This window comes from Venustampulla echinocandica (assembly GCF_003357145.1).
Source record: "Venustampulla echinocandica strain BP 5553 chromosome Unknown scaffold_0, whole genome shotgun sequence".
Lineage (NCBI taxonomy): Eukaryota > Fungi > Ascomycota > Leotiomycetes > Helotiales > Pleuroascaceae > Venustampulla > Venustampulla echinocandica.
Window position 1 is genome coordinate 7,793,580 of NW_022474205.1, and position 24,913 is coordinate 7,818,492.

Here is a 24,913-nt window from a genome sequence, read left to right on the forward strand (position 1 = left end):
AAGAGCAGGTCTTGACTTACCCCACCATCCACCATTCACCACCGTTCACCACCATCCCATTATTTCGCCATTGTTTGTCTTTTCTGCTGCCCAACCCAGACCTTCCCTACCTACAGTAGGTACCTTACCTACCTATCTAATTGCATTCAAACCTCCCACCTTCGCCTTCACCCTCACTCATCTTTGTTGCCCATCCCCGGATCAGTACGAATTTACGAGTCCCCCCCATCGTGTCGTCGCGATGCCGCACTTTACTGCGTCCACGGCGGTGCTGACCGTCGCGCTCCTCCTCCTCCTTGCGAGACCAGCCCACGCCTTTGGGGCCGGAAATATCGCCTCGCTCTCCAAGATCGAAGGCCTGAATTGTATGTGGCATTCCGGCAGCACACGGGGACGGACCCGTCTTTTGGTGCGCCTGCTAACTAAAGAGTACAGGGCGCCATGGCGATATCGAAGATGCCCTCCTTACAATTGTGATGGCCAGGGTTGCCGGCGGAAAGAAGTTTGACAAGTTGAGTGTGGCGAGGGTCTACTTTGGCAACTGGCTGCGGGATTATTGTAAGTCGACGTCGTCCCTTTCGCCAGGAGGCTTCCATGGTGTTGTTGTTCCAGCTTCGTCGTAGTGCACAAAGGACCCCTTTTCCCTTCCTTCGCGGTCCGGTCCGAAGGGTTACGGTGGGCCCTTGGCTACCCAAGAAACACCGTCTTCTTCTGTATTGACTTTCCGACTCCTGCTAACACCACCTCTCCTTCCAGCCCAAGCAATTGATGTCGGTACCGTCAAGTACGTAAGTGCAGAAGCCATCAGAATCCTCCTCTGGGTCCTTGGTTTCATGACCTTCGGATATGGCACAAACGAATTCGAAGTTACCGCCGAGCGTCTTGGATGCTATCGCCCCGAGGACCATATCGACAATCCCAAGGACTATGCCGATAATCTCGATGCTTCACAATATGATCACAGACTTCGCGGCCCCGTGGATGAACGTGTCGAACTCGCCATCGATGAAAGAACTGGCCTGAAAAACTACATTGCAAATGAGCAGGCTGGTATTATGACCTCGGCACTGCACGTTAAGAAACTCTTTGCAAAGTGTATCCAGCTTGGCAGATCATATGGTCGTAGCAAGAACAAGGCCGAGCTCTACGAGGCTCTCCGTCTAATGGGAACCGGACTCCATTGTCTCGAGGGTATGTACCGGGAGCTTGTATAAGAACCTTGACTAACCATGATATAGACTACTCTGCTCACAGTAATTACACTGAACTTGCTCTTATTGAGATGGGAGAGCGGGACATTTTTCCTCACGTTGGCCGTCAGACGCAAATTCGCTTGCAGGGCGCCCAGCACCCCGTCTATCCTATTGTCACCGTAAGTTGCCTACAACACCACTGCTTATTCCTATGCGTCGGTTTATGGATTTCCAAACTATTTTCCCCACCATAACCCCTGAAATATACTGGCTAGCATGGCGGGCTTTCGAGCCTATTTTATGCCAATGCCTAAACGATCCTACCAAGTCAGCTATCACGTACTAACACGAGATTATTATAGGGTACCTTTGGTGGTGTCGACTTTCTTCATTCGGTTATGGGTGAGGTTGGTGATAAGGCTACTCAATCCGAGATTGAAGGCCTTGAGAACACCATGCAAAATGGAGGCAAGGCCGATACCAGCCTGCTAAAGGAGCTCCTGAACTCCGTCCCCAGTGGGATCTTTGGAAGTAGTGATGAAGCTGGCAAAGCAGATAAGCTTCAATCCGATGCCTTGGCTGCTCAGATGAACCAAACGCGTGTCTCTCCTCGTCAACCAGAAGAATTTACACGTCAGATGCAGGATATTGCTCGGCAAATCTACCCCATTATCCAGTGGCACGATGAGACCATGCAAAAGATCAAAGGCGCTATTGAGAAGATCCCCATCTTGCCGGACTTGATCGATAAGATCACGGATCAGATTAATATCTTCGTGTTCTCCCTGCTTGCTCCATTCGTCTTGCCAGTCATCGGCCAGATTAAGTCGGAATTGAATACGGGCTCTTCTGAGGTCATACAGAGTAGCAGGGACAAGCAGTTTATCGTCTTCAACGATGACCACTCGTCAAACCCAACCCATTCGATGTTGTCAAAGGATCACTTTTCAAATGTAAGTATTCCGCCACTGCACCAACCTCAATGACTCGAACTCACACAGTGTAGATCCTCAATGAGCCTGCGGGAAAAATTGCATCGCAAGTGGTCAAATGGGTGGTTCCTCAACTGATGGAGGCCTGGGATGATGATCGTATTGATGTGGACCGCACAGTCAACCGCATCACCAATGGTGTCTTCCATCACCCGGCGGTTTGCCATCTAGGAGATGATGGTGCCTCTGATGGTCGACGGCAGATGTTTGGTGTCGTCGAGGGGTGGTGGCGAAACATGGACCGGAACCAACAAGATGAATATCGACGAAAGCTTAGCCGTAGCGGTGTCCAGAATGGCGAGAATCACAAGGAAGGAGTCCATGATAGTGGCCACGGATGCGGTAAACCTCTTGGGATGCCCAATCAATCTAGCGGCAAACAAAGTGGTGGAAATGATCCTGCGAGTGCCATCATGGGTGGGCTCTCGTCCGCCATGGCTTCTTCGGGGGGTGGTTCAGGAGGTAATAATTCTAGCATTGGCCAATTCGCCGAACAGGCTGCAGGTGGCGGGGCCGTTGGTGGCATTGTCGGCGCGCTTGCAGGAGGCTTAGGCGGCTCCCTACTCGGCGGCGTTTTCGGAGGTTCTAGTGAACCCGAAACCAAGACGTATGCCTCCCAAGGATACACTCCCGACGGTGGCTACCAGCAAAAGTTCACAGAGGTCGGACGCCAGGGCAACCAATACGGACAAGCTCAGTATTCTGAGACCACCTACCCCGGTGGCGGTCGCCAGACGGATTATCAAGAGTACCAGCAGTCTGGTTCCGGTCGAGAGGCCTCTGGTTATGAGCAGCGTACAGAAACCCGACCAACATACGGCGGAGGCTATGAGCAGACCACTGAACGTACTTATGAACAAGGTGGTAGAGAAGGCCGTGCCTATGAAGAACCCGAGCATCATAGGCATCACGGACGTCGTAGTAACGAATACGACAATGATCGCCAACAGGAGTATCAAGCCCCTACCAACTATGGTGGAGGTGGTTACCAGCAACGAGAGGAACGGTTCCAGGAGCCTCCCCGACAAGAATATGGCGGTGGAGGAGGATATGGCGGAGGTGGCTATGAGCAGAGAGAAGAGTCCGGTGGCTACGGAAGCCGTGACAGGGAATTCGAGGAGGAGAGAAGGGAGGATTCCGATAGCGACCGCCGCCGCCGCAGTGGGGATGAAGAGTATAACGAGGAGAGACGTGAGGGTGGTGGTGGATGGTTCTCTTAGGTTAAAAAGTTGATACTTATAGCAGTGCGTGACGGGGTTAGTTATAGATTGCCGCTGGATCTTTAGGGTCCGTAGGCTTGGTGCAAAAGCTGTTTTTAAGTCAAATTCATTATGAGTTTATATTCGCCTACCTTTTACAGTACCAGTGCTTGAGCCATCCAGATATGTATTTTCAGCATAAGCCCTCGAGCCCAGCTAGAATCAATATTCTTCCACCCAGCACTTTAAAATGTCGTTAGCTTCGCTTGAACCTCCAGTCCTCCAGCCCCTGAATGACATCTAGTAACTTCCAGGTTCTTGACCTCCTCCCGTCTACGCTATCGGAAAACGACGCTCGATTTGAACCGCGTCGTATCTAATATGCAAAATGGCCCCTTTTTGATACTGATCCGGGAGATACGTCCTCAGGGACATATGTTTAGTATTAACAGGACATTGTCTCTAATTATACGCCTATTAAAGAAAGTCGACTAATGAGTTACTCAGGGGGAATGTAAGTACCTACGTTGTGCTGCAGCTGGGGATGAATGAAATCTTCCAGGCAACCTGGAATGAGATAGCGGAGGTACGGATTTGTACTTACATACTTAGGTGCTTGTTGCGTACTTGGGTGGGCAGGTAAATACCAGGGCAAGAAATCATTTCAGCTTGAGCGAAGCCTAGCTGGTAGACCAAGGGATATTCTTACGGTCTTTAAAGAGGATGAAAGAAAGGTTCAAGCCGGAAAGAGAGCAACCAGCCTCTCAACTAGCTGGGCATTTCAGCCCCAAACTCCACCATCTACAACCGCAGGTCGATAAACTTTTCTCCACGCCACTAGGAGTAATAGCGAATAATAGTCCCCAACGCCACAAAATCTATGCAGATACCCATCTACCTATATAATATCATCTTCCGTTTCCTCTCCCAAAGGAATATCATCCTGATTCAGCACCGCCTTCTCAATCAACGCCAGCGTAGCCCTCAACGGCAATCCCACAACATTATCCCAACTTCCCTCGATCTTCTCCACCAATAAACTTCCCATACCCTGCAGTCCATACCCTCCAGCCTTATCAGCGCCTTCCCTCGTCTTCACATAGGCTTCGATCAACTCATCGCTAACGAGATCATCAAACACCACTTTCGTCTCTTGCACCGTGGTCTCAATGTTATACCCGGGGTATCTCGCATCCTCCCTCGGCGCTAGAGCCACAACGGCCGTATAGCACTTATGCGTCTTCTGGTCCCTCAGCATCTTCAGCATATTCAAATGATCCAGCTCACTCCTCGGCTTCTCCAATATCCGCCCATGATGCGAGACGATCACAGTATCAGCCGAAACAACAAGCGCGGGGTCAGGGATGGAAACCAGGGAGTGCTCAAGCGTGGTCTGGTAAACATCTAGACATTTCTGTGTCGCGGTCTGCAAAACGTATTCAAACGGTCCGAGGTCTTCCTTGGATAAATTCTCGGGTTTATTGGACGGCATGATTTCGAGGTTTGTAAGGCCGAGCTGGAAAGAGCTGTTAGCCATTTCGGTGGTTTGGGTAAGCTATAGGCAGGTAGTAGGAGGAGTTTGTACGCTGGAGAGGATCTGCTTCCTCCTTGGGCTTTTGGATGCGAGAATGATCCTCTTGCCTCTTAATTGGTTCAGGACGGGGATGTCGAGCGGGAATGGTCCACGAGGCAGCGGTTGCTTTGTGGCTCCTCCGGTTCTGGCTGGGAGGGCGCCATGTTCGATTGCTGCTGCTTCGGAGACCTGGGCAGTGTTTGCTGGTATTGTTGTGGTGGATGTCGATAGGGGTTGTTTTTCCGACATCTTCCTAGAATTTCGTCCGTAGCCGATTATATGTAATTGATAACTTAGCAATAAGAGCGCGGGTAGATCATCTAGGTATGGACATGTACGTAGTACGGTAGTGCAATATCCCAGACGCTGATTATTGATGCCGACGCCGTGGCTGAAACGAGTGGAAACGGCGCCTTGGCTCGGACGAGGCTGAGGGAAACCGACAACTCTCGGAAAAGCCTTGCGTTCTCATAAGCATGTGATGCTCCTGCTCCTGCTGTTCAACCTGATCCTGTGAACGTGACAATCACATAATAACCACAGGGGCTCTCGTCCAGCATATTCTCGTTCCGCTTCTTAATGGCCTTCACCAGATGATACACACTCCCTTAGATCAGAGGCAAACATGTCGACATCACCCGCGCGCGAAGGATCCGCGAATGCCGCCTCGAATGACACAGCCGAAGAGAAACCACGGTTGTCGGAGCACGAGAAGAAGGCAAACCATATCGCATCAGGTACTATTACTATTGCTATATTCTGCTTCTATATCCATTCCGCATTTCACATCTATGATCTACGGTCAATGCTATATTCTAAGGGCAAACAATGCTAACCATCCTCGCAGAACAAAAGCGCCGGCAAGCCATCCGCGAAGGATTCGATCGTCTCACCGAGTTAGTCCCCGGCCTCGAAGGCCAAGGCAGGAGCGAAAGTGTCGTCCTGAAGAAGACTGTGGATTATATGCGTGCGCAGCTGGATGAGAGGAGGAGGCTGGTGGCGAGGATTGAGGAGCTTGGCGGCCACGTTGACGATGGAATGAGACGGTGATACTGCAGCTCTATGGATGATGTGGAATTAGGGTTCTTGTACGAAGTATGGATATGCGGATGGCTTCTAGGGTTCACAAAGGACGTTAATTTACGGGGTTACTGGGTAATGGGACTTGGGGGCGTTGTTAGAGGAGTTGGGTCATATGTATCATATCGCTCTCGCGACCCATCGATTCTGCGCGTAGCAGCTTGAACGTCATACTTTTATTCAACGAGGTCTAGAGAATAAAACAAAAGTTGGTAGTACACGCGTTATACATTATATACACAGCTCAGCCAAACTATCTAAACATAACATGTTTGCAGCTCAGCCAAAAATCTTCTCAAGCTCTTCGGACTTATAGAAATATTCTTCAGCTGATCCGGACTAAGTCTAAGTGGTTGTTCACCACCTAAGCCGTCATCCAGTGACTTAATATGTTGCCCACCCACGGCGGATATGCTCTCCTTTCCTTTAGTACCTGTCGATCTCGCAATGATATTCAACAGTGCGCTATTACCAACATTATAGCGGGAGGTAGGTATAGCAGTAAAATCAACCTCAAGATGCTGCGTTTCAACGTTTCGTTTGCCGACAACTGCAATGATCCCGTATCGTTTACGCTTCGCTTCAGATAATTTTTTCTTTAGGGGCCGAGCACTTTCATCGATGTCAATCGAGATGTTGTGGCTGTGGGTAAGTCCAGCTCTAAGAGGCATGATGCCACCCAACGAGCTTTGGGAGTCCGCTGGCTGGTAGCCCTGGATTTCATCTCGAACTTTTCGCGCATATTCGACAACGGCTGCGTCGTCAGAGACGGTCACTATCATCACCTGTCGAGGGTTCAACCAGAATGGCCAATGTCCATTATAATGCTCAATCAAAAGCGCCATAATTCTTTCGACTGAGCCCAGAACAGCTCGATGAATGAGTACTGGGGTGACAGGTCCCTGGACAGCCAAAAGTGATGGATCATCTGTAGTTAGGCCCTTCATCTCAACCTCGGGAGCTGGTGCCTGGTATTCTAGTTCGAAGCGTTTGGGAAGTTGGAAATCGAGTTGGATTGTTGCAGTTTGATGCTCCTTGCCATCTGAATCCTTCAAAATGATATCAATCTTTGGTCCGTAGAAAGCTCCGTCTCCCTCATTGATTGTCCATGTCTGCCCGCTCGCATCAAGAGATTCTTTCAATGCCGCTTCGGCATTGTCCCACTCCTCCACCATCCCAATGAAATGGTCAGCCGGTCTTGTGGATAAGGCTAGCCTGTAGGGACCGAGACCAAGGACATTGTACGTCAACCGCACGAACTCCAAAGTTTTCGAAATCTCCTGCCGAATTTGGGACGGCCTGCAGAATATATGCCCATCATCTTGATGAAACCTCCGTACCCGCGTCAACCCGCTCAATGCCCCAGAGATTTCGTTCCGGTGCAAAGGACTAAAATCGGCATACCGTATGGGTAGGTCTCGATAGCTTCGCTGTTTGGATGCGAAAATTAGGCAGTGCCCTGGGCAATTCATTGGTTTCAAGCCATATTCTTCATCCTCCCCAATTTGGCGGTCCTCCTTCGCAGCCTCTGCTCCACGGCCAGTCACCGAGTACATATCCTCCGCATAGTTTTCCCAGTGCCCGGACTTTTCCCATAGCGATTTCTTGTAGATGGTTGGGGTAATAACCTCCTCGAACCCGAAGTGTTCATATTGTGACCGTAAGAATCTCGTCAAGCTGTTAAATATCTTTGTGCCATTGGGTAAAAAGATCGTGGACCCTGGACTGTATACTGATGTTGTGAAGAGCTCTTGCTCAATTCCTAGCTGACGGTGATCTGCAGGGAGAATCGGAAGGTTCGTTGTTGACTTCGCTGTCTTCCCTCTGGAGGTCGCCGTTTCGCAGACTGAGCAGTAGCCATTGCGGATGACTGCAGGCTTTAGGGGAGCTCTGCCAGACCTGCGTGGTATCGTTGAGCGGGTACATAGTAACCGTAGAGCTCTAGAAGAGCGCATCCCGACAGTAACAGGGCTGATGTCGGACGTCAAGCAGTTGAAGCTTTCTTCCTAATTCAGTTGGTCAGCCTCGCGTCCGCGTTAAATCCCTGTGGCGGTGGCTCAAACACGACGACAGCAACAGGGCAAAACGGCCGCCTAAGAGAAAATCGCCACACTTACGATCATACTTTACGACTACATTTCTAACACATGAGACCTGGAATTTTAAAGTGCAGGCTGTTAAGCCATCGACAAGCGACAAGTCACCTCTCCAGAGCCCTATTTGCAGGAAAACCGCACCATTGGAAATAAAGAGCCCTTCGTTGATATTCTATAATGCATTCCTGGGGTTGTATCTCCCGCTTCTGGCACTCTCTCTACCTCCGAAGAACATATTTTAATTTCTTCTCGACATTTGTAGCTGTGTCGTGCTCTACTATTTTAATCTCTTTTATTTGGGGCATCCACTGCGCAGCAGTCTTATTTTTTGCTATTATTCATTAACATCGTGAACACAGAACATAACCCTTTTTCCATCGATGCCGCCTCTTTGCATTCATAGCCAACCATTGTTTTCCCTGAAAGGCTGTTATGCTGTTGAGGTCATAATATATTTCTGTCTTTAGACCAGAGCAGACGCTGCTTTAACCTAAGCTAGTTCCTAAGTCTTAAAAATACTAATATACTAGCTGGATAATACAGGGGATCTCTTTTCAAGTCCCTTATGTTTTGGTCATAGTTTCCTTAGTGTTTCAAATGTTTCCAATCGCAAGGGATTTTAAAAGGCGAAAATCATGTCAAATAATTCCGAAAAAGAAACATACGACTGGAAATTATATTTATTACTACATGTAACAACAACCACGTAGTTTAGAGCTTCAGCTATTTACATCGTTAAAGGGGTCCTACAAGTCGGGTCTATTCTATTCGGCCCACCTTGTTCCCCTATCTATCCAGTCCAGACCTTTGGGCCAGGAATAGTATAGCTGGTTGGCTACACAGAGATGATCAGTATCAGTACTATTACATTTCGTAAAAGGGTAACGAACCACAGGGTAATAGATTTGGATCAGAATTCCAGGGTCAGTTGCCGAGTAAGCTCCAGGGAACGAAACCAATGGGCTTGGAGTTCCACTGCCACCGCCCGTAACCGTAATTTGTCCGCAGGACAGATAAAACTGTGCACCGTTCTTCTGGCCAGCTGCGTGGAGGCCAATATGCTCAATTCGTGCAAGATAATCACCGGATGGTGTAGCTTTGGGGATTGAGAAGCTGAGAGTCTTCAAACCTATCTACTATTAGCAACAACTTCCTACAGGTAGGCAAAACATACCGCTTGAAGGCCAGACTCCTCCATTTGTATTTAGAGCGGTAGGGCCTTGTTCCCAAACCTTGAACCAAACAGCACCACTCCCGTCCCAGTTCGCAGCAGTCTTTCCGGCTGGAATTTTAGCCAAGTAGGCTAGAGCTGGACCAGGATGCTGAATTTCTGGGTCGACGGCAAAGCCGAGGGTCTCTCCTGCGGCTACTGACAAGATACCTGGAGCAAATGCGGTGGATGCATCCTTTCCACATCGGATATCCAGCAATGAAGTGTCTGTTACCGGTCCATGGCTATTCATGTCGGATCGCTCTCGGACTACGGACTACTTAGAAAAGAAAAGGGTATGGGATAAAGGACATACCTTGTTGCCAGGTCGGTTGAGTGGTGCCACCGTAAATCAAGGCGTTGAAGTTGTAGTGGGCGTGAGCCACAGAGGCAGAGGCCAGAAGAACAGTGAGTAGCTGCATATTGGGCGGAATTGAAAACGTTAAACTGTAGATGATATCGTTTCCTAGGGTTTTGGAAGTTTGTTTGCCTTATATAAAAATTCATACGTTTAGTTCTATTTGTATTAGTGCTTTCCTTTGGATAGCTTGAAAGGTCACCTGCGCGGAATAAATGGTCACAGCACATTGGGCTTCCTCACTTGGCGGAAGCTCCGTGTCTTTCATCTCAGGCTGAGGTAAATTCGATTAGTTTCTTGTATTTCGTCGCGGCTGAATAGGGTCGATAGCCGTGATTCCGAAGCAGCGAATTATAAATTGCTGTCATTGGCGATCTTGATTACTGGACACACTCCACGGAGACGACTGCCGTAAATATATTAATAACAACTGAGTAGAGTGGGCATATGTGAGTAGCGCGTAAGCAGAGCAGCGATACTAATTAACCCTATTCAAAGCAATGCAGGTTACGATTCGGCGTAGATAACCACAGTTATACGTGCACCACGACTGTGTAGTATATGTAGATCATCTGGTCATACAGCTCGAACCTGCTCTCTGAACATCAATAGATCGAGGAGTTTTATAGAATATTGGTATATAGCGTGGTTAAGTTGTAATTGTATATTATGTGTGAATTCATGGGGGCTGGTTCACTCGCTTGTCAACCACGTTATATTGTTTTTAACAATGGCTACAATATTAGAAATCTTTTAGCACTTTAAAATCAGCAAGAGCCTCGTCAAAACGTAAAATGGAAAGCATTTAATTTCGTAAAATGTGAATATGAGTAGGGTAAAAATTAGGACATTTGGGTGGGGTGAGCATTAACCAGGGAAATATGGTATCTTTTGAAACTGACCCTTCGTGTTTTATCTAAATGCTATTCTGATGTCGATGAGATGAGCAATCGAAGCGCAATGGTTTCAGGTGCCAACTCGGCGCTTAAATTCCTTCTATGTCTACCGTAGTATTACTCTCCACAATTTCAGCAGACAGACTGAGAGCGATGAAGATTTAAACAAAGAGAGGGGGTGGGCGTATCACTCAGCTCCGTCGGCTGAGTCTTGACCGTCTTCCTCATTCTCGCCTGTCAAGTCATTTCCACCCCATTGCTCATCTTCAAGCAATCCATCGTCGTCCTCCTCTACTTCTACTTCTACGTCCTCTTCAGATTCCGATGCTTCCTCACTCTCGTCAGCTTCCTCTACATACTCGGGCGTGGCTGGCACCAAACCATGCTCCAGATGAATGTATTTCCTTGATACATAACACTTGTAGCAAAGATCGAAGTTCAAGCAGCTTTCGCAATGGTATCGAATCCCGTAGATGAACTATTGTATAGGAGAGGAGTCAGCCATGTCTGAACGATGAAAGTAAATGACTCAAGACAGGGCTTACCGAGAAACAATAATCACATCGTGCATTCTCCTTGGAAGCTTTCTTCGATGAATGAGCATTTTCATCCCACGCATCTTCCCTGCCCTCTGCCGCAAGCTTCTCCCTGATTTTATTCTCTAAGAAGCTTTCAAGTTCACTCTCAACATCGTGGTATCTTGCAATCTTCAAAACGGACCACTCACGGTCAGAGCCCCGTCCTATTATGCAAGGATCTGCCCCACGATCTAGGAGAAGCTTCACAACTTGATCTTTCTCAATATTTGAGACTTTCTTCATCGAAGTATCGACTCCCCTTATTGCCCAAAGTAATGGAGTCCAGCCATCAACATCAACTTGATCGACCATGCATCTAGACAAGGACAAAATGCGCTCGATCACATCAACCATGCCGCTGACAGCAGCCCAGTGCAATACGCCTCGTCCCATCTTATCTCTCACCTCGAGATCAGCACCAGCGTTGAGGATAGCCTCGAAGTTGTCCAAACTTCTCCCAGCCGCAAAATCAATGGCCACTCTTCCCATTACATCCGCAACGTCTATTTGCGCCCCCTTCTCAATAATCAACTTCACGACACCGAGACTTGCCCATCCACAAGCTGCATTGAGGCTACTGCCGACAGGGCCACCGACAACTGTGATATCTGCACCCGCTTGGTTTATTAGATAAGATATTATCTCTTCCTGGTCCTCTGGATCGTACGGGCTCATACATTTACAAGCAGCATGCACTGGCGTTCCCATCCCGGGGTCAATTTTGTTCACGTCCGCGCCGGCATCGATGAGAATCTTGGCCATTTCGAGTTTTTGCCAATAGCAAGCTACGTGCAACGGACAACCTCGGCTCCCACCAGCACCATTGAGCTGAGATTTCTTGGCAAGATATTTGACGACTTCAACATTGTCATTCATAATAGCTACCGCCAGTGGAGTTCGATAGGCCTTGTTGAAGACTTCGAGATCTGCACCTCCATTCACTAGAATTTTCACCATTTCGACCGGTCCGTCGGATGTGATGCAATGAAGTGCCGTATCTCCATCGTCGTCAACCAAGTTGAGGTTTGGGTTGTACTCCATCAATGCTCGAACCATTTCTACGTTATTATTGCAAATGGCATACTCCAAGGCGCAGCAATTCCTCTTAGTCTGGTGATTGATGTTCGCACCAGCTTCGAGGAGTAGTTTGACTACTTCTACTCGATCTTCTCTTGTTGCTATGGTTAAGGCTGTATGGCCCTCTTCCGATATCGAAGTCCTAGTTTTCTTAATCTCCAGATCCGGACTCGGATTGGCGGCCAAGAGAACCTTCACAGAATTAATGTGATTTCCGGAAGCCGCGAGAATTAGTGGAGTGCAACCGTATTCGGAGTAACAACCATCCACTACAGCTCCAGCGTCTAGCAGTGCTTTCGCAGTTTCTGCAAAGTCGAAACACAAATTAAGTGGAGTGAAGCCACGTGGATTAGGATGCAGCATATCAGCTTTCTTCTCGATCAAAAGCCGTACGAGTTCGGTATAGCCGCTCTGTGCAGCATAGAAAATTGGTGTGAGATTGTTGATATCGTCCTCATGATTCACGTCCGCACCACTGTCAATGAGATAAGAGGCTACTGCTAGGTGTCCTTTGTTGGAAGCATTGAGTAGTGCGGTCCCGTTTGTCCAATCGACAGCATCAACTATAGCGCCATTATCGACAAGCAGCTTTACGACTTCCAGATTTCCAGCTTCAGCGCAATCGTGCAATATGGGCTGACTGCTGTTGGAAGTGTTGGGGTCTGCGTGATGCTCCAGCAGCAGCCGGCAAAGTTCGACGTGCCCCTTGCGCGCAGCATAACAAAGTGGCGACCTGTTCCCAACTCCTTGCACCTCGATTCCAGCTCCTCTCTCCAAGAGCAACTTTGCAGACTCGAGAAATCCCTCGTCAGCAGTAACGGTTAATGGTGTCCATTGCCCTTCCTTCTCACTACCGAAGTCCCATCCATCAATGGCAGTTAGGAGCGCAACTACCGGATGGTTACCGTTCCTACACGCAAAATCGAGCGCCGTAGTCATGTCGTCGTCGACAGCATGGACGTCGGCGTCGAATTGAAGTAGGATTTCGACAACACTGGGGTGGCTATATTTAGACGCAACGTGCAATGGTGTGAGGCCGCTATCAGTTACCGAGGAGTGGCTGGCCTTCCATTCCAGCAAGATCTTCACAACTTCTTCATGCCCGTGCCTAGATGCAAGGTGTAGCGGCGTCCATTGATGAAGTGTGCTGGCTGCATCGAGAGGTGTTCCCATTTTGAGCATCTTCTGGACTATATCCTCGAGTCCGAATTGCGCAGCCCGACAAAGGAGGGTAGGAGGCCAGGGGAAATTCTCCAAGAGATTGCTTTCCTCGACATATTTGAGGAGGATATCCATCATAGTGGCATCGCAACGAGAAGCTGCAGCGATAAGCGCCTCTTCCATATCTCCTTGCGTGTAACCCCCGACATGGAGAAGACTCGACACAATATCAACGTGAGCGTTGCGTGCAGCTTCCACCATTGCCATCGCGCGGTCTTCAACCGGAATGATGCGCCTTGGCTCGCTGGTTGGGTGAAGCCACTCAACAATGGAATCATCAAGTCCCAAGCCTGCTAGGACTGGCCACATGGACAAAAAGACGCGGTCGGTGCGATTAATCGGGTTCCACAGGAGCCAGTATGCTTCGTTCCAGGTGTGCATCGCATTTCTATTCTGGAAGAACTTCAAAAGGCTTTCTGTCTGGCGAAGGTGTATAGGAATGAGCTTGTAATGTTTGAGCCAGTACTTGATGGCGTAAGAATGGAGGTTGTATTGCAGGATCGGTGTTGGTAAATTGGCGGAATTCATTGGACTATGATCTTCAATAGATGGAGGCGGCTCGATGTAGCTTCTTGAGACGGCTCTTTGGACCTGGGGTAGAGAGAGATATAACAGGCATGATTCGGTAATTTCCAGGTGCGCAGCGTCACTCACGTCATACCAGGTATCCCCTTGGACGCTGTCAGCACACAGAAGGATATCCCTTACGCAGCGATGGCCAAACTGTACTTCGTTATGCTCCACGACAAAGAGTCCCTTGAATACTTCTTGAAGGTCACCGGGTATATCTTGAGAGACCATTTCTTGGATGTCCCTTGGTCTCTGTTCTCTTGTGTTGTCCAAGGCAAGAGCAACGCCGAGTTCCCATGTAGACAAAGGGTGCAGTGAGTATACACTCCATACTAGCACCTTCCGAGCCCAGTATCGCTTCTCGGGGGGGATTGCTGCTAGAATCTGGGCGATCAGACTCTTAACCGGCATTGGAGGAAGCGAATCAAGCTGTAGTTTTGTTTCTGTAGTAGTGAGTGAAGACTTGGCGAGCTGGAGCTGTGTCAGAGCAAGACGGCGCCAGTTTGTATCATCTCCACAGGCATGAAGTTTGTCTGAGACCACTTTTCTAAATGGGTAGAATCTAGGATGTTGCTGTAAAAGTTCGAGAACCCCTAGGTCTATCCACGAATCGAAGGTCGAGCTACCATTGCTGACTTTTTCCGGATTGTCCTCATTAATATTGATCGCCGGCCAGCCAGTGAGCGTTGCCTTGAGATCAGCGTCCTGGTTGCTGGAAATAGCCATTTTGAAATGGCGTTCTGTTTGTCTTGCAAACGTACAGATGTCCTCCAGAAACTCTGTTCTCGAGTCGTCACATTCGTCCATACCACTAATCACGCACAGGAGACCGCCGTGGTCCCAATTAGAAAGCATATTTCGGAACAATTGTAATAGATCTAATTGCGTCCAACTGTTGTGGCTCTGCATCTCCTCGAAGGTCAGCTTCACTGCGTCATATAGATCCTGCCGGTCATTAATGATTTCAGTAAGGAGGGTATTGAGCATATCCGTAATGCCATTTCGTCTATCATCATGTGCTTTGAAAGAGAAGCAGATGAGGATTTCCTTCTTATTCCGTTTGATTCGATGTTTGTCAAGACATTGGTAAATGTAGTCAGATGCATTGGAGGCGCCGTTCGTTCCGTTAACATGCAGAATACTGGGACTGGAGTCATTGAGCCACTTCTTGTATGATCTGTTGGATTCGATCCAGCCAAATTGATTGGAACCGTGGTGTAGTGATGTTGGTGGGTACACGGGCTAACTTCGAGTTAGCATGTGACTCCAAGAGATGTTTTAGACCTGGGAATCTCCGCCCTCTAAAGACCATTCTAAGAATTTCTGCTCCCATACAGCATGGAACCCAAGGGCGGAGAAGCGTACCGTAGCTAGGGAGCCCAAGATTCGCAGAAAATCTGCAGCATCCCGCAGTGGTCGCAGTGCTACATCCATACGTCAGAATTGTTCAAGATGGCAGAAGAAAACTTACGTGAGCAGCTACGGCCAAGAAGAGTATCAATATCCTTGTATATGCTCCCTCCTTCTGCCATTCTGCATAATTCTTTGTGTGGCTTTGCAACGCTCACCTGTCTCTCATTTGGAAGATCAAGTGTTGTGACAAATTTGTTAAAGACCTAGTCAGTCCCGTCAGTGATGACCTGAAATACTGAAATACACCCTAGTTTGAAGTCAGGTATTTACCTGTAATGCAAGGTCTGTCGTTTCCGAATACACGCTCATGATAGTAGCTAGTAGTGGCATTTTTGACTTGATGAATGCTTCATTAATCTCGATGATTGACCTTGCCAGCTCTTTAATGGTGGTAGAAAGTCCTACACGGCTGATCTTCTCTCCGCTGAGTAACAGATTAGCTACAATCTCTTCCATATTCTGAGGGCTGCTGCATCGGTGTGGGCAACCGAAGAATATCTTTGAAGTCTTAGCAGAGTTTAATTCATACTGTATCAGCAACTCACCAGAAATCTAGTGCACGTCTTGATATCTCTATATTTGCTGCGCTCTATTGTTGCAATCCAGAGCGCCTATACACATGTCAGCAACTTCCCCTTAAGCTACGCCCCTAAAGAAATTTTCTACCTCTTTGACAATGATGCCCCCTATATCATGGCTGATGAACACGATGGGGCGGTTAACTCCCTATAAGGAAACCAGATCAGTTCACTTAGAAGTAAAGTATGTCTTGAGGGAGTGTTTACGAACCGGTTCTAGCGTCTTCCTAAGTTCAACAAGATCATCAAGTAATTGTAAAGCCTTCTTTCTGATGCCCCCTATTGTATATATTCCCGCCACAGCATGGCTGGTATCATACCCAAAAGTCAAGATCCGGGATTTTGGGTACTCATAATAGCTGTGCAGTGTATCTATAAGCCAGTTCTTACCCTGGTTGCCCTCCTCGCCATCTTCCATCCACGTGCTGTCGCGGTTACCAGATAGTCCATGAACTGCTACTACGCTTTCAGGGACGATATGTTAGCTTTGCATCCTGGTCAGTCCTCTCATCCTAGCGTTTGAGTCTTACTCGAACGAATCTGGTCCATCTTCTCCCACATATCCCGTTGAAACGCGCAACCCAAAATCATGAGTTTCCCGTGCCTGGTCTGTCTCCAATACAGCTTCAACTCGGGGGTCTCCATTAACCTCTTCTTCCTCGCCCTCCGCCTTATCAGGCTGCGAATTCATCAATATTTCTGGGAAAGTTTCATTGTTGTCCTCTGGCTGAACATTTTCCAGCAAACCTAAGTTCGCGTCAACCTCCATTGATATGAGATTTTCCTAAGGTGACACTATCGAAGAAATGGATGAGGCTTTGATTACGGCACCAAGGACTAAAGGACGTTAGAAAGCTCAAGCTCGGTGCATAGCTCCCGCTCTAGGACCCCCCTGCTCAGCGGGATGCAGCACAAATCCTATACATGTCTTCCAATAGAGGGACCTCAATTCTGGTACTTTGCTCTTCGATTTCCCGATGGGTCGCATGACAATCCTTGTTCAGATATGCAGTGAGCTGGACCATTGGTGCGGCCGTACGCCCAGCTGAACAGTCAGTGACAGCATGCAGCCGGATGTGGTAGATCAGCCGGCTTATATTATTGTCACGAACGCCCAAATTCTGTAGGGGGTTCAGCTTTATATTCGTGCAACTTCGGTTACTTTAGATAGAAGTCAAAACAATCGGGTTCATTCTAAGGACTTGAAATAAGTTCAAATAACTAGTCACGATGGCGGAGGATTTCCAGAAGCTTACACGTGAAGGAGACCTTACAGACGACAGTGATGCGGAGGAAGACAGTTCTGCCGGCGAGCTACCTTTCTTTGACATCGGTCTCTCCAGAGAAGGCAATGAAGGTGGTCATTTCCGCGTCGAGAATCTCGATGGCGAAAAGCAACGAGAGAACTGGGTTGAACGCAAAGGTCTCGTCGACATCCGCTGCACCTGTCTCGATGTCATTCACGGCCTCGTCTCTCCCTCTGGCACTAAATTCGCTACTCTCGTTGTGCTGAAGTTCCGCTTCTCCAAGCGGAAAAATGCTAGGCGGATCAAAGAGGTCAATATCAAGCTGGAATTTCAAAGCACGGAAAAGGGGGTGTCTGGACCAGAGGTAGCTGCAATCGCGCCTTTCGAGACGATGAGTTTGGTGCAAACAACAGAAAAGGAAGAGGAGAAGAAAAATGCGAGTGTTCAACTTGGCGGAGCTGCGCCCGTGGGAGGACTTACAGCATCGGCTAGCCTTGGGTGGGAGAAGACGGTTAGTAGGGACACAAGTGATGAGACAACTGTCACTGGATCCGTTGATTTGGCAAAGGGAGTCAATCGTGGGAAGTCTACATGCGCATCTTGGACCTTGTTAGAGAACAGTACAAAACATACGGGAGTTCCGGAGTCGATGACGACGGCTATATTGTTGAAAAGAGACAATGAGGAACTTTTCCAGTGCGTTATTCATATCGATGCAGAAGTAGATTTCAAGAGTAGTTTCGAGAGAATATTTGGGGGAAAGGGGAGGGTGCCAAAAGACGATCCGGTGTATTTCGATCCTGCTTTGGACTCGACGAATCTTCTGAGGGAGTACAAAGAGTTGGAATTGGGAGGTTTTGAGTTGCAGAGTGTTTGTGATGTTACGTTCAGGAGTTATTGGGATGCGATTAAGGACCATACCAAGAAATGAGAGACGTTTGGTCGGAGCCCTTATATCTGTGTTCGAGACTCAAGACTCGTTGACCCCCATATCTGGTGTAAAATCGAAGAATCGATAGGGGTTATTGTCGTGCTTGGTATCTTAGAACATATCGGCTACACCGGCTGTCTCTTTTGCGCCTCAAAGTAACCCTACCAGGGGCTTTTTGTGTCTCTCTGGACGAGGTGCAACTTCGGCTCAGCCTCGAGGCCAACTTTGGCTAGCCATTAGCTTAAATAACGGAGGAAAAAGCTGCCATGCATATGAGTTTCAAGGCTTGTCCCGCGTCACTAGCCAATGACTACCTTGTAAAGGAGTTGGTCGTCTGATATCTGTCTAATCAAAAGTTGCCTCACTAGCCGATTATGAGAAAAGTGGTACAGTAGTACGACCCCAACCCTGCAAGATAGCAAGACAGCAAGACAAAGCCACTCCGATTGGGAGTTCGCGACACTTCGTGAAAACTGCCTCTCAGCACAGATTGTCTCAAGACTGGCAATATTTGATCGTATTTCGGGAAGGTTGACCAAGTTACATACTCTGTACCATCTTATCTGAAGCAATTCACAAGCTGCGAAATGAGTGCCCGAGATTTTCCCGAAGACGACAGCACAGATGAAAGTCACCCGGAAGTTGACGAGGACTCTGGTGAAGGAAGCGGTGATGAAAGTGATCACCCCGTGGAAGAGCTGAGCGAGGAGGATCAAAAAAAGGAGCGGTTTCGTGATATCAAAACTAAGTTTGACGAGATCCAGAGCAAAATCGTGAGCGGCAAAGTAGACCTGAGCAATGAGGACCAGCGAGCTCAATTCTTTGACGATTACAAGGAGTTCTTTGGGGGAAAGACCTCTCTTGAAGACGACAACGAACGCACGCTCCTCCACCGAGCGATTGAGCGCACAGAAAAAGGCGAAGACTTCTCGAGGTGGAAACCGCTGATCGAGCACCTCATTGTGAAGTATCCGGATACTGTGAAGGAGACGGATAGATATGGCTACACGCCTCTTTACGAAGCGATAGTCAAGAAGCGACAGGAGTTCGTGAGATCCATTTGCGAACTTCATCCAGAGCTTGATAAGGTCCTCAAAGTACAGTCTTCTACAGAAAAGGAGAATTGTATACACGCTGCCATCCACAATATCATCCCGGGAGAGCTTACCACTAAGCTTATACAAAAGGCAAATGAGGAAATTCTTTGCCAGCAGGATGTTAAAGGTCGTACACCGCTGCATGTTGCGGTTGACTACCAGTATTGCACCACTAAGCAATTGGCAATTGTGAAGCTCATTGCTACAGGATCGGTGGCGGCGTTGAAGTTACGGGCCACAAGTGATGCAACAAAAACACAAAGCAAACAATTCAATGGCATGTCAGCTTACCTGTTCCATATTGAGAGCCGCATCTTAGGAGTGGCTGAAGATAAGGCCAAGGCAGAGAAGGCACGAGTGAAGGCAGATGCAAGATTAGAAAAGTTAAAAGCCGAAAAGGCACCGACGGAAAAGGCAGAACGAGATGCCAAGGTAGCCAAAGGTGTGTTAAAGGCGCTGCCGAGTAAGGACGGCATCCTTGAACATGACAGCCAGGCAAAGGACGGCTCTATTGGAAAATTTGGAGGAAATGACTTAAAGCCGACGAAGCTGACTAGAGGGTCAGATTCGACAGAAGCATTAAGCAAAATACAGAAGAACGATCCTGGAGCCCATTTTGGCACGACCTCTCAAGTACCACAAAGAAAATACAGGTCTCGAACTGCTTTAACGAGCACGGAACCTGCATCGCCATCGTCAGAGGCTCTCAAAATTGGTCCTCGAACTGAATCAGCGGATCAAGAGAGTATTCACGATAATTTTCCAACATCGAGGAAGCCGGCAGAGGCTAACAAGGGAAGGAAGCTAAGTAAGCAAAGCAAGCAAAGCGTTAAAGCTACTGATAAAGGTAAAGCCAAAAGTGGGAAAGTCGTAAAAAAGATTGAGAAGCCTTCAGAAGAAAGTGCAAAAGCAATCGAGGAGTTTCTGAAACTGCACTGCTTGCGGAATCTGAGACATGATGATGCCGTTGATTTTCTCTATGGGCAAAATGAAAGTGAGTGGCTCAATCTTGTGATCAGGAGGATATGGCAGCAGCCCGCTCACAAGATATTGAATCGCCATGATGCAACTGCTCGCTAACAGATTTTTGCATCATGTAGGCAAGCAAATCTATTTTGATCTGTACGACCAACTTGACGAAGAAATTAGCGAAGCAGATATCACTGGTGGACTGAGCCACCTCAAACTGGAAAATGTTCTGCAATATGTAGCATTGCCATACCTGCGACTCAAGACGGCCGAGAAACCGGTCAAAGAAACTAAGAAGCCGAGTCGATTCCTCCTGAATAAACCCGGGAAGTCAGAGGTACCAGATAGTCACGGCCGTGGGGATTTAGGGGTCATCTTCAGATTTCTCCGCGACACCAAGAAAGTAAAGCATATCATACGCGTTATCGTCAACGATCGACGGGAGCCGGCACACAGTGACGAAGAAATTGTGAAGGCACTTGGAGGTATGAAGGTTGAGATCTGGGATTGGCAACGGTTTGATCTGTGTACAGACACGGTATTCCTTGCTGCTCCCAATGTGAGAGAACTCCACCTCTACTGGGGTGGCAACAATGCTGTTCTGAAGGGGTGGAGCGCGCCCACTGGTTTGCGAAAGGGGATAAAGGACTTAAAAGTTGTGCACTTGCACTTAAAGAAGGCAAGCAAAACACTGTTTGGCAGAGATCTTTGCATGGAACTGAGACTAATCATTCATGTTTGACTTTCAGGGGCTTGAGACTACTAAACGCACTAACAAGTATGTGGAGGAGTTCAAGGCTCTTGTGGAGTCGAATGGTGGTCCGAAGGTTGAACCACCTGTGCCTTCTGATTTCGATCTAGATTCCAGCACGCATAAGACGCACGTCAATGGAGTCGATGCTCAGCTTGAGCCTGTTGCGCGCCGTCACCAGTGGCTCACCACCATTGACGAGTTCGCGAATTTCCTCGGGTCCGTAAACTGCAAGTATTCGCTGAAAGAGAATGTGACCATAGCGCTTATAGACGACGGCGTAGATATGAGAGAGAAGAGTCTACACGGCAGGATTATCGATGGGAAAAGTTTCTGTCCACGAGATAGCCAGCAAGACTTGAACGTCTCTTATTACGTGAAGGGTGGAGGGCATGGAACAGCGATGGCCAACCTGATTTGTCGAGTTTGTCCGAATGCTCAGCTATACATTTTGAAATTGGAGGAGTACAGGAATGGAAGCGGGAAGCCACAAATCACAGCGAAAAGTGCTGCAAAGGTGAGAGCTTTCTACATCCCGCGATTATGTGAGCATACACCAGCGACACCTAGCTAATTTCGAGAAACAGGCTATCTGGGCCGCAGTGCAGAAGAAAGTTCAGATCATTTCCATGTCTTGGACATTGGACGAGAAAGGGCTCCGCGAAGACGAGATCACTGACCTGAACGACGCTATCAAGGCAGCCGCCGATGAAAACATCGTCATGTTCTGCGCTGGCAGTGATGAAGCAAGTGAGACAGACAGGACTTACCCCGCGCTATCCCAAGAGAAGCGTATCTTCAAAATCGGTGCTGCGACCGCAAACAAAACCATGTGGGAATGGACTGGAAAGGGCGAGGTGGATTTCATTTTCCCCGGACACAAGGTTGTCATGGAAATGACCGATGAGGTCGCACTGACAAATGGTAAAGTATTGACAGGCTCGTCAGTTGCCACGGCCATAGCAGCTGGTTACGCTGCCCTACTTCTCGAGTGCGTTCAAATAGCGGCACTTGACTATGCGGACTTGCAAGAACAGCGGGGGAACGTGGAAAAGGACGAAACTACTGTTAAGGACGAGAAAGAGCAACGCAGCTTACTTAAGAATCTGCATGAACGGCTCATTAGTACAAAGGGTGTGACCTTGGCTGATTACTCAGCCTTAAAGACTCACAAAGGTATGAAGAAGCTCCTCGAGATAAGCAAGACGGACGAGAAATTCGTTGAGGTATATGATCTCTTTGGGACTTGGAATAAGAAGGGGAAAACAATGTCCGATTGGGAGAAGACTGAGGTTGTGGCAAGCAAAGCAGCGCTGTTAAAACTAAGGTCTAAGTAATGGGCCGCCTTGCGGTAATCGCGGAAACAATAAGAGAAATTCAACATGGAGGCTCTGTGTATCTCCCGTACTCGTTCTCTCAGCTCTCAGCTGGATGGTAGAAAGCAAATAGCACAAAAAACCCCGATGCGTTTGATACATCTCGTAAATCTGAGTATACGCTACGAAAGTTCAACCGACCGACGTTCTGCAGGTTCAACCGACGGAACTATTCTCTACTCTATCCAAGTTGTAACCCGCCTTACCTAAGGTACCTTACCTAACCCCCTTTTAGGTCATGTGATCGACTAACAAGGCCCGTGCACGGCCACGTTTGGTAGTTCGCACTATAATCGTATTACCTTATTAGGCCCTTCAAAACAACACTGACTCACTTCTCAAGCGCACCTTCGCTTGCTGTTCAACGCTGAATCTCTCTCGATTATATCACGACTCACGACATCCAAAGTCTTACAGTTGGATCCTTGTCTTCAAACCCTACATTTACAAGTGTACCAGCTCTGAGGTTATTATATTGTCCCTCACCACATATCAAAATGGCAGCGTCATTCCCAGAAAGTAAGCTGGGTGGGCTTATTTGCTCAGCTTCCCTTCGAAAAGCCATTGAAACCGGCCAGTATCATACAGATTCATACTCCTTCCATTTTTGCTCGTGGTATATATCTCTTAAAGATGCGAGGCTTTGTAGGTCACCGCGTAGCCAAAGTGGGACATTGGTGGACGGCTCTGGAACAGGATAAAAGGAATTGGCAAGAAGCCGAAGCGAGTGCCTTCTACCTTACCAGTATATCAAAAGCTGTCGGGGCCGGGACCCCTTAGAAAGCCCACCATACCTACATGCCCACGACCCTTCCCTTCTCGCACCAGCATGCAAAGCATGGATAGGAATAGTTTGTCAAGTTTACAACCTACGGCGTGCAGAACACAAGGAGCAACTTCCATCGGCTGGCATCGGCATTGGCCACTGGCCAAGGGTGGCCCAAAAACTTAGGGGATGGCCATCTCCTCCGAAATTCCTTGGAGCTGCTCCAAGTTCAAGTACATTAGAGCCGGTTTCTTGGAAATTGCCATCCATCCAATCTTACAAACTCTCCCAAGACCGCACTCTTTTGTAAAAGAGATTTATTGTTCTCCTTTTTCCGCTAGCTATTCGAATAATTGATATAATTGTTACCTACAGGCCAGCTGGAGGTTTTTTGCTATGTACTCCGTTCCCCGCCTCCAAGAGAAGACAGTTCGGAATCTCATAATCTGTTGATTGTTCCAGCCATCAACATTTTTTAAATATGCCCAGCCGCTTTCTGAGGGAAAAACACCCAGCTGCGGAGACTACTCAGAACGATATATCAAATACCAAGTCCGAATTATCTGCGCTCATCCATGAATCATATTTTTGCAACACCCATCACATCCTCCCACTCGCGCGTCGCCCTTCTTCAATTTCGTATACTTCTTAGTGGTGGCTGCGATGAACTCTCTCTAAGCCCAGCGGCGCTGACTTAGTCCATACGGCCCAGGTCGATACCGTCTCTTCTTCTCTCTGAGAAGCTCAAGCAGAATGAACTCTGGTATCATCTCAGGCTTACGTACACCCCAGATTGATCCAGCCAATGCCATGGCTCTGGAGAGTTGTACACCGAGCTTTTTTTCCTTCCACTCTTCGAATACCTCAAGAACATCTTCACAATAGTGCTCTAGAGCCTGCCCTTCTTCTATTCCCATAGAATCGATTCCTAGAACTCGTCGGTGACATCTTGAAATACCCCCTCTGCATTTATAGCAACGGCTAGGTGAAGAAGTCACATGGATAGTCATCAGTTTTGACATTGCTAAGAGATTGAGCAAGATGAAAAAAGTTCCCCTGATACGGGGACTACCCGGTTGAGGAATATAAAGCCTCTTCGACTCAATTACCCGGGCATCGAGAATAATGCTCCGAAGATTTGCTGAGGCTTTCGGGGACTGGCTGAGACGGGCAATGAAGTGAGCGCGAGCCAACCTACTAGCCACATGTTCAGCGTTCATGGAGAGGTGATCCCGCTTCCAGTCGATGTAGGTGCGAAACGGTTCCCTGCTGCTCATTCTTTGGAGAGCCCTCAGATCATATCTGGCAAGTTCAGGTATAAATCCCCCGTCCAAATTCAACTCTAGGGCGTGGTATACTCTCTTTCCTTCATTGCGGGATTCTCTGCATGCTTGAAGAAGGGAGGGTTGCAGAGCATCGGTGTAGTATCTGCCGGTCTCAGAATTCCACAAGACCTCGATGACGCGACTTTCGGGGATTGAAAAGTGCCATACCATAAACCTCAACTCGGTGGGGAGCTTAGGGAATAGATGAAATCTCTTCAAAGGTGATCTGCGCTTGCATGTTGTTGCATTCTGGCGGGAGATTGGTATTTCAGTGCCAAATTTCAGTTCTAGCTTAGGCTTTGTGAAAGGGCTGGACTTGACAGATTCGGGCATTTTGGAGGACGTTAGATCGGAGATAAGAGTGCAGTTGCACGTGGATTGAGAGTGAGGAAGCAATTTCTGGCTAGTCTGCTATGA

General features: G+C 48.2%; 9 protein-coding genes across 9 annotated transcripts; 4 read left to right on the forward strand and 5 right to left on the reverse strand.

Annotated features, from left to right (window-relative positions):
* Positions 1 to 241: 241 nt before the first annotated feature.
* BP5553_02459 (uncharacterized protein) lies at positions 242 to 3,405 on the forward strand (the record flags this gene model as incomplete). Its single annotated transcript, XM_032011082.1, has 6 exons — positions 242 to 365; positions 436 to 558; positions 757 to 1,191; positions 1,239 to 1,372; positions 1,556 to 2,146; positions 2,200 to 3,405. The coding sequence occupies 6 exons, from the start codon at positions 242 to 244 to the stop codon at positions 3,403 to 3,405; spliced, it is 2,613 nt and encodes an 870-aa protein (XP_031875136.1).
* An 877-nt stretch (positions 3,406 to 4,282) lies between these two features.
* BP5553_02460 (Acetylserotonin methytransferase-like protein-like protein) lies at positions 4,283 to 5,206 on the reverse strand (the record flags this gene model as incomplete). Its single annotated transcript, XM_032011083.1, has 2 exons — positions 4,283 to 4,900; positions 4,970 to 5,206. 2 exons carry the CDS (start codon positions 5,204 to 5,206, stop codon positions 4,283 to 4,285), a joined length of 855 nt encoding a protein of 284 aa, XP_031875137.1.
* A 376-nt stretch (positions 5,207 to 5,582) lies between these two features.
* Positions 5,583 to 6,007, forward strand: BP5553_02461 (HLH, helix-loop-helix DNA-binding protein; the record flags this gene model as incomplete). Its single annotated transcript, XM_032011084.1, has 2 exons — positions 5,583 to 5,694; positions 5,805 to 6,007. 2 exons carry the CDS (start codon positions 5,583 to 5,585, stop codon positions 6,005 to 6,007), a joined length of 315 nt encoding a protein of 104 aa, XP_031875138.1.
* A 287-nt stretch (positions 6,008 to 6,294) lies between these two features.
* Positions 6,295 to 7,992, reverse strand: BP5553_02462 (Uncharacterized protein; the record flags this gene model as incomplete). Its single annotated transcript, XM_032011085.1, has 1 exon — positions 6,295 to 7,992. One exon carries the CDS (start codon positions 7,990 to 7,992, stop codon positions 6,295 to 6,297), a length of 1,698 nt encoding a protein of 565 aa, XP_031875139.1.
* Positions 7,993 to 8,923: 931 nt separating this feature from the next.
* BP5553_02463 (Uncharacterized protein) lies at positions 8,924 to 9,765 on the reverse strand (the record flags this gene model as incomplete). Its single annotated transcript, XM_032011086.1, has 4 exons — positions 8,924 to 8,968; positions 9,024 to 9,262; positions 9,308 to 9,613; positions 9,660 to 9,765. The coding sequence occupies 4 exons, from the start codon at positions 9,763 to 9,765 to the stop codon at positions 8,924 to 8,926; spliced, it is 696 nt and encodes a 231-aa protein (XP_031875140.1).
* A 1,019-nt stretch (positions 9,766 to 10,784) lies between these two features.
* BP5553_02464 (uncharacterized protein) lies at positions 10,785 to 16,803 on the reverse strand (the record flags this gene model as incomplete). The annotated part of the gene is made up of 9 exons (XM_032011087.1): positions 10,785 to 11,075; positions 11,143 to 15,285; positions 15,409 to 15,467; positions 15,515 to 15,659; positions 15,727 to 15,954; positions 16,002 to 16,067; positions 16,123 to 16,182; positions 16,246 to 16,498; positions 16,565 to 16,803. The coding sequence occupies 9 exons, from the start codon at positions 16,801 to 16,803 to the stop codon at positions 10,785 to 10,787; spliced, it is 5,484 nt and encodes a 1,827-aa protein (XP_031875141.1).
* A 461-nt stretch (positions 16,804 to 17,264) lies between these two features.
* BP5553_02465 (uncharacterized protein) lies at positions 17,265 to 18,212 on the forward strand (the record flags this gene model as incomplete). The annotated part of the gene is made up of 1 exon (XM_032011088.1): positions 17,265 to 18,212. The coding sequence occupies one exon, from the start codon at positions 17,265 to 17,267 to the stop codon at positions 18,210 to 18,212; it is 948 nt and encodes a 315-aa protein (XP_031875142.1).
* Positions 18,213 to 18,799: 587 nt separating this feature from the next.
* Positions 18,800 to 22,366, forward strand: BP5553_02466 (uncharacterized protein; the record flags this gene model as incomplete). The annotated part of the gene is made up of 4 exons (XM_032011089.1): positions 18,800 to 20,303; positions 20,410 to 20,837; positions 21,058 to 21,546; positions 21,617 to 22,366. The coding sequence occupies 4 exons, from the start codon at positions 18,800 to 18,802 to the stop codon at positions 22,364 to 22,366; spliced, it is 3,171 nt and encodes a 1,056-aa protein (XP_031875143.1).
* Positions 22,367 to 23,845: 1,479 nt separating this feature from the next.
* BP5553_02467 (uncharacterized protein) lies at positions 23,846 to 24,829 on the reverse strand (the record flags this gene model as incomplete). Its single annotated transcript, XM_032011090.1, has 1 exon — positions 23,846 to 24,829. The coding sequence occupies one exon, from the start codon at positions 24,827 to 24,829 to the stop codon at positions 23,846 to 23,848; it is 984 nt and encodes a 327-aa protein (XP_031875144.1).
* Positions 24,830 to 24,913: the final 84 nt, after the last annotated feature.